General features: G+C 30.1%; 1 protein-coding gene across 1 annotated transcript; it reads left to right on the top strand.

The window, feature by feature from the left end:
• Positions 1-122: 122 nt before the first annotated feature.
• LOC111619647 (HIG1 domain family member 2A-like) lies at positions 123-18,779 on the top strand. The gene is made up of 2 exons (XM_023361411.1): positions 123-360; positions 18,477-18,779. Exons 1-2 carry the CDS (start codon positions 231-233, stop codon positions 18,647-18,649), a joined length of 303 nt encoding a protein of 100 aa, XP_023217179.1. The 5' UTR covers positions 123-230; the 3' UTR covers positions 18,650-18,779.
• Positions 18,780-19,996: the final 1,217 nt, after the last annotated feature.

Here is a 19,996-nt window from a genome sequence, read left to right as displayed (position 1 = left end):
CTACGCTAATTTAACATTTACATAATTATTTAAGCTATAATCTTCAAGAAGAGACAAATTTAATACCGGTATTTATGTAAAAAAAAAAAATAATAATAAAATAAGTAATAATTTATCCGAAAGGGGGCACTACTCTTCCAGAAATTTAATCCGATGCTGCGGAAGCGATCTGTGGGATCCGGCGAAGAAACGTATAAGCATTACCTGATTTTCACATTGTCATTACCATCATGTCAAATGATAAAACAGAAATTGAATTGGAATGGGTGCGTGTTCGCTCGAGACTGAGCGATATGAAGGAAGAGGGTTTGAGAGAAAAGATGATACGAAAGACTAAAGCTAATCCATTCGTACCTGTTGGTGAGTAGAGTACTTAACGTAAGGCATAGTAGTATATGGAACGTATGCAGTTTAGGGGGTGTGCCTGATTTGCACTAGTGCAGTTTAGGGATACGCTGTTTGAAAGGTTTTCTACATAAAATTAATCGATTCTAGACTAATTTGACTCGAATATTTCAAAAACACGTATAATGTTTTGGGAATAATCCATATAAAATATATGTATATGTGCAGTTTAGGGGATCGAACAGCACCGACAAATGTCACGTGACAGCTTCGTACGCCAATGTGCTGCTCCGCGACGAAAACAAGTTTAAGCAATGGCGTTTTCGAACGGAGTACACTCGGTAATTATTCCGACAATTTTTTGTTTATAACATATTTTATATGGGTTATTCCTAAAACATTATACATATTTTGGAAATATTCGAGTCAAATTAGTCTAGAATCGATTAATTTTATGGAAGAAAACCTTTCAAATAGCCATACCCCCTAAACTGCACAAGTGCTAAAAAAAAAGTTCTGCAATTATTTTCTAACTGATGATTTATTCATGTCACTATTAACTACACTTATAAGGACAAATTCATGCCTTATTCATTGCTAAATACCTGTAAACAGTTTTTAAATAATTTCTCCTCCTCCCTACCAATTGTGTACAATAGTATACTTTTGTGACTGGACTGGCCTTCCCTTCCCCTTAAACTGTACACATGATAAACTTTGTGTTGAATAAATAATAAAGGGTTAAGTTTATACATGACACTAGGCTTTCTTTACATTCTTTATTCTTTTGTTACTGATGTGTGTTTTGGGTTTATACACCCCTAAAATGTATTTTAGTGTCCCATAATTTATTTAAATGCTCAAAACCTTCAGAAGAAACAAAAGCTGACAGAAGGGGAGTGTAAACCCAAAACGTGTATCTGTAACAAAAGAATAAAGAACGTAAAGAAAGCCTAGGGTAATGTATAAATTAAACTTTATTGTGTTGAATAAATAAATAAGAAGACAAACATGGTTTCATATAAAGAAAGATGACCCCTTATTATGTAGGGCTGATATATTAAAAGAATAAATTCGTTTATAGAAAACAAAATGGAACCAAACAAAATAAACATTATAATTCAATCAATATTTTGTTAAAATCATTCATATATAAGTAAATAACTTGCACTAGTGTAATACTTGATAAGGATGAAGTTCTCTTTAATGGTCTTTGGTAATCTGAAGAAACCTTATTGTCATGTTGTATAATTTAGTTATAATTTTTGGATATTTTATTTGTTTGTGGAGACCTGGAATGCATTCCTATTTATTTCATAATGTATTTTTGTACCAATTTTAATTATGCTGCCTCTCTCAGGAACCAGCATAAAATGAGGTAGACAGTACTGGTATTAGCATATTGAGTTAAACTGTTAAAGATTAAAACTAAATTTGAGATATAAATAATTCTAGAATATAATTATCTCAAATTTAGTTTGAAAATTTTGGTATTTCAATAAGCAAGGATAAAACTTTTTTTAAATGATGATAAAATCTAAAGTCACAAAAAATAAAGCATTCAGACTAATGTTTTTCTTTGAATGCATGTCTTTGAATATTTAAATTAAAACAATTTAAATATTAATAAACTATCAATTGTTAATATGCAGAAATGATGTTCCTGGGAGTTTAATTGTTTAATTTGTCAAATGTCATGAACTACAGTGTAAATGTCATTAATTTTCAAATCCAGGACAGATTAATGCAAGTTATTTTGGGATATGCATATGTTTCTGTAATTAGTGTTCCTGTTATGATGGAATGATTAAGAATATGAACAAGAAAATGGATTAGTTTGCTTAGAGTTCAATGCTTTATCTGATCTAAAACGTTTGGGATGAATTGGAACATTGAATTTATGAGAGGAAAGATTTTTTTTAGAAGAGAATGCAAAGTTGATTACTATCTTAAAGGATAAGTAGTGGAGGTGGAAAAAAGTTGGTATAGATGTATGTAATATGAGAATATAATTTTAATAGAAACATGTAAATAGTAATGATTTCATAAAAACTTTAAAAATAGGCTAAAACTAACTTTTAGTTTAGATATCAGGTTTATTGTAAATATTTATATATCAGAAAAAAATTCTAATATTAATTGTAAAAGATTCTTTTCGTATAATGCTTATAAACAGGATGATCAATTAGTGGCATTCAGTAGTATTTTCTTGGAGGTAGAAAGATAGGAGTAATAACCCAAGTTTATATAACAGATGGGACAATTTTTGATGACCTTGAATGGCCTTGAAAATCAGCAGGTTTTATAAATTACAAGGGATGCTTTTGATTCATTATTTGGATAGTATAAGACAAAATAAACACCTTTTTCTAATAGTTCATTTTCTTACTCTTAGAATGCTCATAATCCTTGCTCATAAGTCTAAAATTCAAGAGCCAAGCAAAGGTCCATTCAACGATATCAACTACTTTCTTGGCGATTTGTCAATAAGCAACCTGTTTCCAATAAACAACGGTTTTGTAATTTACTTATGTATCCCTGGTCAGCAAAAAACTTGCATAGAGTTGGAGCTTTGCATTTAGCTTGAGTAAAAAGATTTAGAGCACCATCACGATCTTGAATGCTTGCTTAAATAAGTTTTTGCTAAAAATCTGATTTCTCTTTTTCTGAAAAGTTCTTTGCTGGAAACTAAGTTCATCAGTGTTCATTCTTTATCTTATTGTGTTGGATAGTAAAATAAGTAAGCTTTGAATAAATTGAATTATAACTTTTTCAAAAGCATGGAGGTTTTTGAATTATTGTTTTCATTTTTCTTTATCACATGTTTAAACAGTGAACAAATAATTTATTTTCCAGTAAACTGAAACAAAAATTTTGACATGACATGTTCTGTCAATTTTTTAGTCTACTGGAAAAAGGTTTAAGTGAAAAAATACTCCAAATTTTCTGTTAGTTGATTAAAAACATTTTTGATTTTTGAAAGTGCTGGGTGGCATTGCACAAAAACTGTCGTCGATTCTCAATGTCACTTCCTACCTTCCTGCCCAAACTTGTCACATGACAGCATGAAATTGTTAGGTTCATGGTATACAGGATTCCCGTTGCACAGGAACTCAACATTCTGCTGTTTTTCATGAAAGGGTATGTATGCTTTGTGATTCAATTTCACACAATGTTGAAATAGACAAACTAGGATTTTTATAACCACTTTTATAAAAATATTGCCAAGTGAAGATTTTGGCTCTGCTGTGTGATCTTGGTTACTTATTTGCTTTGTTTTCATGAAAATGAGTTATTCAAATGAAGAATTGATAATGATAGCTTTAGGTGCATGTCATCAAAATTATTTGTGAGCTGTAAATCTTTATGCAGTGAATAACTCTATATATAAAATGTACACTGCTGAATTAAATTTTGATGTGGAAAATCCTTTTGTATAAATATAATGAAACTTCTCTAACTCAAAGCTCCAAGGGGCAGGAAAAAATTTTGAGTTACAGAACAATAGAGTAAAAGTATTGATTCCAAATAATTTGTACTTTTACCTGTTTTGCACTACATGAAGAATCTTGATAGTGTTTTTTTGCTTTAAACAGCTCGTGTAATGCCTTTCAGCAAAATGTTTAATGTAACTAATGGAATTGAACATGTTTGCAGGTGCATGTTGTTAAGGTCTTTTGCATTGGACTGGAACATTGTCTGAAAATTGGTGTTGGAGAGTAAATACAACTAACTTCCTGAAAATTTCATGGAAATCTGATAATTAAGATTATTTGGATAGAATAAATATTAAAATCTGAATTGGGAAGTTAAAAGTAACATAAATCAGTGACCATGAAAAACTTTGACTTGAAAATTTGAGTTAAGAAATTCAAGTTGGAGACATTAATTCCCTATGCTATTTATTGAGACCTACCAAGTGTTTTGTTTTTTAAGTTAAAGAAATATTTGCATTATAGACATTTTGAGTTACATTTTACTGTATATTATGTATATTTTATAAGAACATAATTATAGTAATAGTAATATTTTCATTTGAATTCAAATTGTCTATAACAGGCATATGTGATAAAATTGGATATTTATACTGTTGTTTACATACATGTTATCAGTTCAAGAATAATTTTATTTGCTCTTGTTTAGCTGTTGATAACATGCTATAAAGAAATACAAAAAGCATTTGTGAAATATGATCTAAATTAAAAATTCTAATTTGAATTACTGGAAGTTTTGAAACTGAAAAATTTAAATGAAATGTTTGATATTTAGATTAAAAATTGTTGTTAAAAACAAATTACTGTAATCTTATAAAAGGCAAGTGATAAACATTGAAAAATATTTTTATATTTAAACTTTTCAGAATTTTGCTAGGAAATGCCATATTTATATTCTAGTGACTTTTTTATATATCTGATATTGAATTGAGATTTTAAAAATTATCTAGCTTAATTAATTAATGTTTACAACAAAAAAATATTGAGAGAAATGCATTTTATTAAACCATCTGTAAAGTATTGGTCATGTAAACAAGTTGTAAATAGAGAGGGAACAAAAGAAATACCAATTTTGCTAATTGTATCCCTCTGTGGTCTGGTGATGACCAGTTGCCTGGATATGAAAACCTGGATGTAATCAAGTGGGTCGGAACATTAGTGGGCATAAGTGGAAACTTTACTATCATCCGATTAAAAGCAGACCTGGGTGAAAGCTATTTGCGCAAGGAAAGTTTGATTGGTCAGAAGTTTTCATACAGGAAATCCTTAAATTGCAGAGCAAACCGGAGAGGGAGGAGAGAAGGGCAAGAGACTCGATACACAGTAGTTTCTGGAACTTGGGAAGCCCACTGAGCTTAGAGAGAGCATACTCCTCTGGCAAACATCTCAGGTACGGGCAAGTGCATAGGCTGGACGTGCCATGCAGTTGAGTCACTCCATAGGCTGACCAAGGCCTCTCAATAACTTAATCGTTCCTGTACGTCAATTTACACCACTTCGTGTTTGTGTTTTCTAACTGGTATAGTGTACGGTTTATTTACAAAACTATATACATTACGGACTATCTTGAGTGTGGAGGAGGTCTTCCAATGAACCTGGATCACATCTAATTGAGTTGTGATAAACAAGGAAACCCAACAAGATGGAGTTTGAGGAAGATCGTCACTCCATCTACAATCTACATTATTGTATATGTACTGGTTACATACAAAAACAAAGTAATACAAAAAACAATGCATGTGTGTCCATTACAAGAGGTTGTGTGTAGTTTTCTGGTTAATAAGGGGCACAAGTGGATATATGTTGGCTGTCAAACTTGACAGATTGAATGTGCAAATGAGATAGAGATCTGTAATAGAGAATGAAGATTCAATGTATGAAATAGGTGGTATGAAGTATGTGGGAGATGATGTAACATGAGAGATACATAAAATTGTTGATTTTATTTAAAATTTTTCTTAAATGTCTTGTGTATCAGAGAGAGGTTTCAGCCAACGTTTTCAATGCGTAAATGTGTACATCGGATGTTCAGCGCCGCCTTCCTGTAAGTCTAGAAGTTTGACAATGGCATTTGGAACGTCAGTGGAATCATGCTCAATGTTCTAAACGCCTACTCTCACCTCCTCAGCAGTTTACTTACAAATATAATCAAACACCAAACAATTTGCTGAGCTTATTATTAATTTACTGTTCAAACGTTTTCAGCCTACTTCTAATAGGCCATCCTCAAGACATTACTGTTCTACAATCGAATACAAAACTTTCGAATAAATTTTGAAAGTTTTGTATTCGAATGTCTTGAGGATGTCCTATTAGAAGTAGGCTGAAAACGTTTGAACAGTAAATTAATAATAAGCTCAGCAAATTGTTTGGTGTTTGATTATATTTGTTCCAAACGCCATTGTCAAACTTCTAGACTTACAGGAAGGCAGCGCTGAACATCTGACGTACACATTGAAAACGTCGGCCGCAACCTCTCTAGTTTATTGTTATTTAAAAAAGTACCTTTATTGAAGTTTATAGAAATTTCAAAAAGGTACTTTTTTTTTAGTCATAAGGACTTTCATGACAAATATATGAAATGATTCTGATGATTGATTGCATAAAGTTTAGATTTTTGTTGTTTTACATTTTAAGTATTTAAGATTTTTATCATGCCAAATACAGTATTACCAGCTGTCAGCAATAATTTTAGGCTGAAAAAAAATGGCCTAAAATTCTTGGATAGATTAAGATTTTTATATCAAATTAATCAACATTTAGATTTCTTTTTACATGTGAGGGAGGGTTGAAGTAAGTGTTGGAGTGACTTTTCACAAGGTACAGTACATCTTTCAAAATTTGCATATGTATTGCTGAATGGTTTGTAAAAATTAATATAAATTTAAAGCAACAAAAATCTTTCCTTCTTCACAAGAGAATTAAATGTGGTAGAAATCAAGCAAAGTGTAAAAATTCCTCCAACCACCCTATGTAACTTGACAAGCTAAGTTGATTGGTAATGGTCTGGTCCTGAGAAGGTCACTTATGTTGCTTTGAAGTTTATTATTTCAAGGAGTGCATTTGCTTGTAATCAAATAGTAACATAATCAAAATCAAGTAACTATGTATAAATGAGTTAAATAATTATATAAATATATAATTTTATAAAGTATACTCCAGTAAAAAGCACAACTTGCCTTTATTGCTTCAAATAGAAACTGTTTCTTCATGAATAAAACCTCAGTGGCATAAAATGCCCTTCATGGGCCTGAACTACCTTGAGACCACCACCAATTATTTATCTAAATGCTGGGGGTTTTTACATAAGTTTTTTTTATATTGCCAACTTTAAGTCCCTCCCCCCCCAGCATATGTTTTGAAACAACTAACACAATAAATCGGAGTATAATCATCCTGTCAGTTTTAAATCATGAATATAAGAACAAGCAGCAAGTGAATTCATTATTCCAGATAAGCCACTTTATGAAATATGTGATTTTTGCTTTTCTAGTCAAGTGCAAAAAGAATGTTTTTGGAACTATCTTATATAGGCTAATTTCATAATCTTTTACTGTGTGTGAATTATCTATTCCTTGCAGAATGCTGATAATGTCAGAGAAAATCTTGTACTGTTATTACTGATATCTATGATTACTGTTCTTCTTTTTATTATACATTGTGATAGTAAATATTTACTTGTTTATTTGAATATCATGGATTTAACATCTACATAACAATTTATAATCAGGATGGCCACAAATTTTTGTTAAAAGCATGTTATATAACAATACATTTTTTTTATATTTTTAATTTTTCAGGTAGTGATAACATATAAGCACAATGGTTGTATAATAGACCCTTTGGCCTATATTTGAATTAATGATTGCAAGAGAGACAGGTAAGTAAGAAATATATAAATCTCAGGCTTTGGAAAGGTCTTATATTCCAAATCATTTTATAAAGACTAATAGGGTTTATTTTACAATTGCATATAGGAATCGACAAGCTTGAATATTTTATATTCATTTTTTGAGTAGTTTCATTGAAAATAAAAACCTTATTCTTTCTAGCTGGAACTATTGTGTAAATTGAAACTACGTAGTAATTCTTCTTCACGTGCCATGTCCGGTCCCCTGGACGTTGGCGATCACCAAGGAGGGAGAGAGAGAGTTCCTATCTTTGGCCGTTCTCATTACCTTCCCAATGTTTTGTATGCCTGTCCATTTTTTAATATTGTCCATCCATGATAAATGTCTTCGGCCTCGTTTACGCTTTCCCTCAATCTTTCCATTGAGGATTAGTTGTGGGATTTTGTATTTTTCTCCTCTAGTGATATGTCCCAAGTATGCAATCTTTCTGCATTTGATTGTTGACAGCAATTTTCTGTTTGTTCTTGCTCTGCTTAGAATTTCGTTGTTGGTCACTCGATCCGTCCATGGGACTCTCAGCATCCTTCTGTGAATCCACATCTCAAATGCCTCCAGTCTTCTTTCTGTATTCCTTTTTAATGTCCAGCTTTCCACACCGTAGAGGAGAACTGACCAAATATAACATTCGGCCATGCGTTGCTGCAATTTCAAATTTAAATTGTCATTGCAGAGCAGGGTTTTCATTTTTTGGAAGGATGTTCTAGCTGCTGCTATCCTGCATTTAATTTCTTTCCCTGAATCTATATTTTCTGTAATTATGCTTCCCAAATATTTAAACTGTTTGACCTGTTCAATTTTTTATTTGGTCAAGAACAAGTTGTGCCTCTCTGTGTGGGGTCTGACTAAAAATCATAAATTTAGTTTTGTTTGCATTTATTTTGAGACCGGCATCAATTCCTGCTCAGTTAATTTTGTTTAGTGGTACCTGTATGCCTTCTAGGCTGTCGCATATGATTAGTGTGTCATCAGCATATCTAATGACGTTAAGAATTATGCTGTTGATTTTAATCCCATAATTTGAGTTTTCTAAGGCATTTTTGAAGATTTTGTCTGAGTACAGATTAAACAATAAGGGCGAAAGAATGCAGCCCTGCCGGTCTTTCCTCTGTATTTCAATTTCTGCTGTTTTCATTGTTCCTAACTTGACTTCTGCTGTTTGACCTCAGTATAAATTTTGAATTATTCTGATGTCTTAGCCATCTAATTGAACTTGGTGTAGGATCTTTATTAATTTGGAATGTTTCACACTATCGAAAGCCTTTTCATACTCTATGAAACAAGCAAATATGTCTTTTTGTTGTTCACGACATCTCTGGAGAAGGACGTTGATACTAAACAACACTTCTCTTGTTCCAAAAGCATTTCTGAATCCAAATAGTTTCTTCGAGATCAATTTCACATTTTTTATATATCCTGGCGTGTATAATATGTGAAATATCTTCAGAACATGGCACATAAGACTAATGAGTCTGTAGTCGCTACAACTTTTAGGATGACTTGTTTTAGGGATTGTTACAAAGGTTGATTTTAACCAGTCTTTTGGTATTGTGCCAGTATTGTAGATCCGATTGAATAATCTAGTAATTAGTTTAATATTATCATCTTCGATCAATTTCACAATTTCAATCGGGATTTCGTCAGGTCTGGGAGTTTTCTTATTCTTTGCAATATGAATGGCATGCTTTACTACTTTGAGTATTTCAGGACCTTCTACTGGTCGTTATTTATGGGTGTTGGTCTTTCCTCATCAAAAAGTTTTTCAACGTAATGTTTCCACGTGTTTTTCAGTTCATTTTCATCAATAATAGGACTGCTGTTAGCATCCATTAGTATATTAGAGCAATGACACTTGAATGAACCCATCATTTCTTTGATTTTCTTATGCATCTGGAACATATGTTCTTTTTCGAGGTTTTCAATTTTGTTGCAGTTTCTCTTTATCCATTCCTCCTTGGCCTTTTTTATCTCTACCTTTTATAATGTCATTGATACGTTTGTAAGTTTCTGCGTCATTTTTTGTTAGTCTTTGTTTTTCCATTAAGTCCAGTATCTCCATCATCCATCTTTTCTTCTCGACTCTACAGGTTGATTTTAGGTTTTTGTGACAGACTTTGATCAAGATGTCTCTCAGATCTTTCCATAGTGTTTGTACGTCAGAATGATTATCATCTTTCAAGTTGCCCAGCTCCTTATTCAATTCTTCTTCTACTTGTTTTCTAAATTGTGGTATTTCCATTCTCGTAATATCATAGTGTTATATCTAGTTAGACCCTGCAGTTTTGGGGGTTATAGAAAAATGTACTCAACTTCATGCTAATTACTAGTAGGATTAGCATGATTTAATGAGTATAAATGGAAGTAATCAAGCAGCAGGAAGTATGGAACACTTAAAATTTGGACTCAGAAATGCTGGGTTAAATCTTAGAGATGAAGAGTGATGCTGTTAGTCATACCTGTGAGATCAGTGTTAAGCCAAAAAATTAAATTGATCTTTTTTTTTTTTCCTACTGCCTGTCCTTTGTTTGTCATTCTGTATAATGTAAGTGGTGGTAGCTTAAGTTATTTGACCAGCTAAATAAATCAATTTGACAGAATGGCTACTCAGTAGACTGCTGCTGTTCACACCATTTGGCTCAAATTTTGCCAGTTGAAAAACTGTCAAATGACAGTGTTTGTTATGTAACTTTGTTTCTTACAAATTTTTTGGATACAAGATTGTTTAAAACTACCAAGTTACTCTGTTGCTGTGAAGAGAAACATTTTGGTATTGTCTTTCAAGATGGTACTGGTATAGTGACTAAAATTCATCATAGTGTTGGCTTCTGCACTTTGGTTTAATTGCCTTTAATTTTAGTTTGATGTCTGCCACCAGTGGAACATGGTCAGAACCAATATCTGCGCCAGGGAATGTTGCCACCCGTGTTACGCAGTTTCTGTGACGTTTATTAATGAGTATGTAGTCTATCTGGTTTCTAATTGGTGATTGATTTTTATCAGCAGGTGATTTCCAGGTGTAGTGTTCTTTTTGGTAATTTGAACCAAGTGTTGTAATTACCATATCATTTTCCTGGCAGAATTCAAAAAGTCTGCCACCTCTCTTTGCTTAGACCCAACCCAAAGTCTCCTATCAGATCTTCCCGTCTTCCCATGCCAACTTTAGCATTGTAATCACCAATAATCATGGTGATATCATCCTTTTTTAGTTTGCCAAATATCTTATCGATAGAGTTGTATAAGTCTTCTAGCTCGTCTTCATTATTATTGGTAAATGTTGGGGCGTATACTTGTATTATATTAATTCTGAAAGATTGACCATGTATTTGAAGTATCATCAGCCTATCCGATATTGGTGAATGGCCGATAACACATTGCGTATGTTTTGCAGAAACAAATATCCCCATCCCATTTCAGTGGTATTGGTCTTGGTCATTGTTTCCTGAATAGTAAAGCGTTCCGTGCTCATTTTGGCATACTCCAGAACCAGGCCAGCGTAATTCACTAATGCCTAGAATATCTATTTTTAATCTTTTGGGTTTCTTTAATTACATTGTCAAACTTACCAGCCATAAAAAGGCTTCTCACATTCCATGTGGCGATACGGATTTTTGATTTCACTATGTTGAGCTGGGAGATTCTTCGCACCCCTTGCCCATCTAAGGGCTGCCTGGGACTAGGGGCCATTGATGTAGGTTTCCTCTCCATAGTAATGTAGTAATAGTTACTTTAAAAATTTGTAAGGTACTTGATGATTTAATTGTATTTTTAATTTGTTAACTTTAAGTTTTTTAAATGTTCATAAGTGGCCGGCTGCCTTAATATTAATTTTATACCAAGCTTATAAAGGAAAAAATATTAAATGTTATAAGATGTAATGTTCAACGATCCACAAGGGATTAAGAAACAAACACTGGCTATGCAGTTGTACTTGGAATTGAATCTCCATCTATGGTTGGTTGTTTATTATACAGTATATACAAATTTTATAACACTGAAGATGGGTTGAGAGTTCATGTTGACCTGAAATGCATATGTAGAATAAAGAATGGAATAAAGTCTACGTTTTAACTGTGGATATTGTATTTGCTGACAAAATACTATACCTATAAATATAAGATTTAGTTAAAAAAAATATGTAAGAATACAGCAAATCTATAATCCGGAAATAGAATAATTTACTTGTTCCTTTGTAATCTACATCTGTGGTTCCCAAAGTGGTGGGTCACAAGAGATTTTACACTTGCCTCTCCACCATGCCTGAACCATTGTACCTTTCTCAAATCTCTTTTCAGTGGCATCATCCACAGGGCAAAACTTAATTTTTTAGTAATTGAGATTTAATAATTTAAAGAATTTTTTAATTTGATATCTGAACTATATTTTTAGCCCCATCCATTTAATCAAACCAATAAATAGCAAAACTAATTCACTTAACAAATTAATTGAAACAGGGTTTTGGTTATGAGTAAAAACAGAAGAAAAATATTTGTAGAAATCAAATATTGATAGTACAGAAGAAAAACCTTTCAAATTCATTAATTAACAAGTTTTGTTATTTTATATTGTAATGTGATCATATTTGAACTGTCTGTTAAAATAGCATTAAATTTGGTGAATATGAAATATACTTGTTAATGAATGACTATTAACAAGCATTAAAGTTGGTATATATATATATATATCTTTTAAAGTCCTATTTAGATGTACAAGGAACACACTAATTCCTATTTACTACCAATTAAAGGCCTAGGATTGTTCTTATTTTATTTGCTACTAGCATATATTCATCCAGGCAATTCAAGGCAAAGTAATAAGGACAAAAGTTTACAAAACTTAATATAGTTTTAATTTTATTTTAGGCCAATTCATATCAACAGCATTATTTCAGAGCTTTCAAATTCAGAAGTCTCCCTGAACCAGCATTTCTCACTTTTTGTTCAAATGACCCAATATATTTTTTGTAATGGTTCCTTGACCCAAATGTTTATAATATAAAACATACTTGCCAACCTTTAGAATGGAGAATAGCTGGGACAATGATAGAAAAATGCTGCTGTTTGAATAAAAAGTGAAAAAATTCTTAACACTGATATTGCACATTGTTGATATTAAATACCTTTTTAATAAACATTTAATTTTTTCTCTGCATATGGTTATCATGTAAAGCTATTGCCATAAATACAGTCAAGAGTATGACAATAGCTTTATACTCTAACATCATAATGTAAAAAATCCAGCAATGAGTTCTAAACTTTACTGGCAAAATTTGGTGGTGTCATCTGTTATGCTATTTTATTAAAAAGTTTTTTTTATATTTTTAACTCTGCTGGTCAGTGCCCAATGCTGATGGTTAACAGTTATGCTTTTTTACAAAACCTGGTTAATTGGAGTCACTATATATTTCACACATAGAAGTTATAATTTTAACATTTGAGTATATTTATATTAAGAGCAGTTCAGGCCAGTTTAGATTTGTGATAAATAACTTCCATTTCAGTTTTTATTATTGAAATTTAACTATTAAAAATGTAAGACTAATAACTTTTAAACAGACTGTTTCAAAATTATTCAGTGTTTTTTAATATTTTTCAAAGTAAACTAGTTGTTTTACAAAAGGGTTCATTAAGTTTATAAAAATGTTTTTTTCAGATTGTCAATTTCATTTCATATATAAACAAAAAAATTATTTATTGATCTGCTTGTGCCAAAATTCATCCATTACTTACTTATAATCTAGGTATATTGTCATACATTACATAATAAGTTTGAATAACAAGGAAATATTTTTAAAAACATTTAAATATTTAAATGGCTTTATGACTATGACCTTACATGATATCTATTCTGATTGATCAAAATACGAGAGAAATTAATTACACCCCCCACACACATACTATACAATGTATTTATTTGTTTTTCAAAGGAAATGTGGAAAAGGACTTTTTATGGAAATCTTTTGGTTACTATAGTTATTATTTTGACATCCATTCAAGCACTAGTAGAATAGCAATATTTTGGGAATAATTAGGCATTATTGCAGCTTGAAATGGTATGAAGATCAATAAAGACTAATGAGACAATTCAAACCAAGAAAGAGTGGTTAAAACAAAATCAGTTAACATTTTTCACAACTCATGATTTGAACAGGAGTAAAATATCAAATTTTATTTTGTAACTGTGATCAAAGCAATTGGTGATTAGTTATTTGTAATTGTTAAATACAAACAAAAAACCATAATATGCAAGTCTGATTATACTGTACATCTTTTATTACTAATAGTTTCAATTGAGGCATAGATTATGCTGGGGATAATTACCAGAGTGGCTAAAAGTGCATAAAACATATTAACAAGTATTTTTGAACCTTTTTTGTAATTTTAATACAGTAAATTCAGAAGTAATGGTTTTTTCATTTGAATAAACTAAGTTTTCTGCTAGGTCTCCAAAAACCTGACCTCTACACCACCTTCACTTTGTCACATTACTCTATCTGGTTCCTATAACATTTGAGAATTTGTCCTATTTAATTTAATAATTTAACTGTAATTTAAAATAGAATACACCATATACTGTAATATAAATTGACATTTTTGCTGCAATTTGATTTGACTTTTTACTTTGAATTAGTAGTTAATGTTTGCTTGTGTATACATTTTATAGGCTTAGAGCAAATAAAAATTCATTTTGTGTGTGTTGCTAGTATTAGTATTTTATATACTTATTCATACATTTTATAAATATAGGTATGAATACCAACATACATATACTGAATTCTCATACAAATTTATATAAGATGTTTTCTTCTCTGATTTTTACGAGAGAATACTGAATACAATGAGTTCTGACCAATTTTATGAGAAAATATTCTAGTCAAAAGTGAGACTGAAATATCCATATGGTGCAGTTGAATTTGGCTTGTAGCTTCTCCATTAGACATCTCCATTTTCTTTTTAGATAATTCCTGAAAATTCTGTAATCCTGCATCTGCAGGTTTATAGAATTCTACTGGTAGTTCAATGATCCAAAACATAGTATTTACTTATATTTTGGCTGATTAAATACATTATTAGATGCATTTCAGGCCAACTTATATTTTATAGCCCCTCATCAGTAACTAAAATTATTAAAAGCTAGGTATAAGTACAAAATTAATTAAAAAACAAATAATGAACATAAAAGTAATACTAAAGGAGGGATATGGCACATGCTAAACACTCATATTAATTGCTAAAAAATCCTGCAGTGAAACTGTGGTTTCCATGCTAACCTCCCTGAATTTCAGTTCTTATTGGCCTTACACATTGTGTTCTAGCATGCATTTTATGCTTTATTATATATGTATACTCTTATTGTTTTTGTTATCGTTGATTTTAGTTTTATGATGTTTTTATTTTTTATCTACCATTATTGTTATACTTATTGACATAGTTTTCAATTTCAGCTCATTGTGAATGATCATTTTATTATACATATTACTGTATTTTAAGCCCTTCTCTTCATTTCTATCATTTTAACATGTCAATGAATTGCATATTGCTATTTTACATTTTCTATTATCTTCTGCTGTCTTGTGGTATGATTTTATGCTTTATTTATATAATTACTTTGTTTTTGGTTTTTGTTAAATGATTTTTATGAAGCTTTTGGTACTTGTTTACATTGGTTTATTATTATAGTTGATGGTTAGTAGATATAGCTTTTTAAGCTTTTTTTGGCTATTTTTATATTTTATAAACTACTATACTATATTTACAAGCAAGTATCATTGTTTATTTTAACATTTTACCATAGGGGTTGGCAAAGCATCACCCATGAGGTCCTTGCATAAAACACCAATAAACCAAACCAACCTGTTTTAATATCTAGATATTAATATTTATACAGTGTTAATTTTGCTCATGATTTAGAAATTAAGGATTAAATCTTTTTAATAATAATTGTAGAATAAATTTTAATGAAATATATAATTCAAAGTTATAGTAAAAATTTATGATTACAATATTACTTTTTCTCAATCAAAAATAAATATTTACCTTTTTTTTATTAATGTCATTTGTAATGCAAATATATAAAATTTGTTATGTGGGGATAATTACCAGAGTGGCTAAAAGTGCATAAAACATATTAACAAGTANATTCAGTGTTTTTTAATATTTTTCAAAGTAAACTAGTTGTTTTACAAAAGGGTTCATTAAGTTTATAAAAATGTTTTTTTCAGATTGTCAATTTCATTTCATATATAAACAAAAAAATTATTTATTGATCTGCTTGTGCCAAAATTCATCCATTACTTACTTATAATCTAGGTATATTGTCATACATTACATAATAAGTTTGAATAACAAGGAAATATTTTTAAAAACATTTAAATATTTAAATGGCTTTATGACTATGACCTTACATGATATCTATTCTGATTGATCAAAATACGAGAGAAATTAATTACACCCCCCACACACATACTATACAATGTATTTATTTGTTTTTCAAAGGAAATGTGGAAAAGGACTTTTTATGGAAATCTTTTGGTTACTATAGTTATTATTTTGACATCCATTCAAGCACTAGCAGAATAGCAATATTTTGGGAATAATTAGGCATTATTGCAGCTTGAAATGGTATGAAGATCAATAAAGACTAATGAGACAATTCAAACCAAGAAAGAGTGGTTAAAACAAAATCAGTTAACATTTTTCACAACTCATGATTTGAACAGGAGTAAAATATCAAATTTTATTTTGTAACTGTGATCAAAGCAATTGGTGATTAGTTATTTGTAATTGTTAAATACAAACAAAAAACCATAATATGCAAGTCTGATTATACTGTACATCTTTTATTACTAATAGTTTCAATTGAGGCATAGATTATGCTGGGGATAATTACCAGAGTGGCTAAAAGTGCATAAAACATATTAACAAGTATTTTTGAACCTTTTTTGTAATTTTAATACAGTAAATTCAGAAGTAATGGTTTTTTCATTTGAATAAACTAAGTTTTCTGCTAGGTCTCCAAAAACCTGACCTCTACACCACCTTCACTTTGTCACATTACTCTATCTGGTTCCTATAACATTTGAGAATTTGTCCTATTTAATTTAATAATTTAACTGTAATTTAAAATAGAATACACCATATACTGTAATATAAATTGACATTTTTGCTGCAATTTGATTTGACTTTTTACTTTGAATTAGTAGTTAATGTTTGCTTGTGTATACATTTTATAGGCTTAGAGCAAATAAAAATTCATTTTGTGTGTGTTGCTAGTATTAGTATTTTATATACTTATTCATACATTTTATAAATATAGGTATGAATACCAACATACATATACTGAATTCTCATACAAATTTATATAAGATGTTTTCTTCTCTGATTTTTACGAGAGAATACTGAATACAATGAGTTCTGACCAATTTTATGAGAAAATATTCTAGTCAAAAGTGAGACTGAAATATCCATATGGTGCAGTTGAATTTGGCTTGTAGCTTCTCCATTAGACATCTCCATTTTCTTTTTAGATAATTCCTGAAAATTCTGTAATCCTGCATCTGCAGGTTTATAGAATTCTACTGGTAGTTCAATGATCCAAAACATAGGATTTACTTATATTTTGGCTGATTAAATACATTATTAGATGCATTTCAGGCCAACTTATATTTTATAGCCCCTCATCAGTAACTAAAATTATTAAAAGCTAGGTATAAGTACAAAATTAATTAAAAAACAAATAATGAACATAAAAGTAATACTAAAGGAGGGATATGGCACATGCTAAACACTCATATTAATTGCTAAAAAATCCTGCAGTGAAACTGTGGTTTCCATGCTAACCTCCCTGAATTTCAGTTCTTATTGGCCTTACACATTGTGTTCTAGCATGCATTTTATGCTTTATTATATATGTATACTCTTATTGTTTTTGTTATCGTTGATTTTAGTTTTATGATGTTTTTATTTTTTATCTACCATTATTGTTATACTTATTGACATAGTTTTCAATTTCAGCTCATTGTGAATGATCATTTTATTATACATATTACTGTATTTTAAGCCCTTCTCTTCATTTCTATCATTTTAACATGTCAATGAATTGCATATTGCTATTTTACATTTTCTATCATCTTCTGCTGTCTTGTGGTATGATTTTATGCTTTATTTATATAATTACTTTGTTTTTGGTTTTTGTTAAATGATTTTTATGAAGCTTTTGGTACTTGTTTACATTGGTTTATTATTATAGTTGATGGTTAGTAGATATAGCTTTTTAAGCTTTTTTTGGCTATTTTTATATTTTATAAACTACTATACTATATTTACAAGCAAGTATCATTGTTTATTTTAACATTTTACCATAGGGGTTGACAAAGCATCACCCATGAGGTCCTTGCATAAAACACCAATAAACCAAACCAACCTGTTTTAATATCTAGATATTAATATTTATACAGTGTTAATTTTGCTCATGATTTAGAAATTAAGGATTAAATCTTTTTAATAATAATTGTAGAATAAATTTTAATGAAATATATAATTCAAAGTTATAGTAAAAATTTATGATTACAATATTACTTTTTCTCAATCAAAAATAAATATTTACCTTTTTTTATTAATGTCATTTGTAATGCAAATATATAAAATTTGTTATGTGCATCATTAAATTTTTAAATTAAAATTACATAGAATAATAAATGTTTTGACATATATATATTTAATTTTTAAAATAGGAGTGTTGTTAACTACAGCTGCTCTGTCTTATGGTTTATGGTGTATGCGAAGTGGTAATCGGTACAGGTCTCAGCTTATGATGAGAGCGAGAGTTTTAGCCCAAGGTTTTACAATAGGTGCAATTCTAGTCGGTCTGGCTATTGGCATTTCCAAGAAAGATGCTGAAAAATAACTTGTATAAAATTACTTTTTATGTACTTAGCGTTGTTTTTAAATGCAGCAAAATGTAAAATAATAAATTTATATTTGGACACATTTGTAAATAAAATATGCAAATAGTATCAATTGTTTTAATAAAGAATTGTGAAAAAGATAAATGTAATGATTTTTATTTAGTATTTTTAAACATTATTTTTCTTTACATATTCATTTGTAACATTTTAAATTTTACAAAAAGTTTCAAAAGCCTGAAATCATGTACTTAAAATGTACAGAGTACAGTATATATGCAAATGTTGTGATACTCTTGTGGGATCAAATCATACTTTCATTCAAATATACAGTATATATTTTTTAAAAGTAAGAAAATTTAACATTTTTCAATCTCAGGCAATTTGCAAATGAAATGATCTATTTATGCTTTGTCAAATATAAGAAAAATATCTTGATAGATCACAAATAAAAATAATCAAAAAAATTTTTAGAAATTTCTTATCTTGAAACCTCATTTTACATTTCTGTAATAACGAAGAGGTTTTTTTCTCTCAATTTATCTTCCCAAAACTTAAACCGAAATTTTTTCAACCGAGCATTTAATTTTAAGAAATATCAGCTTCTATAAACATTGCGACCTATGTAAGAGGGATACTACCTCTTTACACATTGATGCAAATAGTTTTCTTATTTTTATAGTAGTAAAATTAGTTTGTCTTGTAAGTTTAACTTCTGTAATGTCAAAATTTTTTAAACAAATCAACCGTAATTTTACATTTTAAGCTGATAATACAGGTAAAATGGAGACACGTTTAATCAGAAAATAATTTTAAATATTTTTATTTTAAAATTATGGCATCGCAGGAATCTAATCTAAATTCAAAATTGTGCGCTAATCCAAAAATATTGGGAAACACTGCCATATGCATGACCAACCACAGACTCGGGTTCTCATTTTGTCTATACCAGGGCTTATTAAACTTTTTTTATTCACGACCCCATTTATGATTGTGATTTTTTTCGCGACCCCCTCCCCCAAAAAATATATATATATAAAATAAAGATATATACAAATTTACAAAAACAATAATGGTGTACTACCACAGTTCACTCTTGTGTTACAATGGAACAGAGACAACTGAATACACTGAAAAGCGACAACACTACACTAGTTCACACTACAATCAGTGTTGCTGAATCGTTGTCTCGCTGCACCAGAAGTGACACAAAGCGCAACTCACGAAACCTAAGACACAAAGCATGCCATTTTCAAACTCTCAAATTATTTTCAATATTTTGCACTGAAATCTCGCGACCCCAAGATTTTGCTAAGCGACCCCAAATGGGGTCGCGACCCATAGTTTAA

The sequence above is a fragment of the Centruroides sculpturatus genome, unplaced genomic scaffold, assembly GCF_000671375.1.
Source record: "Centruroides sculpturatus isolate CEXI.00-Female unplaced genomic scaffold, Cexi_2.0 scaffold25, whole genome shotgun sequence".
NCBI lineage: Eukaryota > Metazoa > Arthropoda > Arachnida > Scorpiones > Buthidae > Centruroides > Centruroides sculpturatus.
Note: the sequence above shows the minus strand (reverse complement) of the source record. Positions and strands in the feature narration are given on the sequence as shown.

Coding starts and splice junctions, on each gene's coding strand:
- LOC111619647 (XM_023361411.1), top strand. CDS start 231: ATGTCAAATGATAAAACAGAAATTGAATTGGAATGGGTGCGTGTTCGC. Junction 361..18,476: donor TAATCCATTCGTACCTGTTG/GTGAGTAGAGTA, acceptor TTTTTAAAATAG/GAGTGTTGTTAACTACAGCT.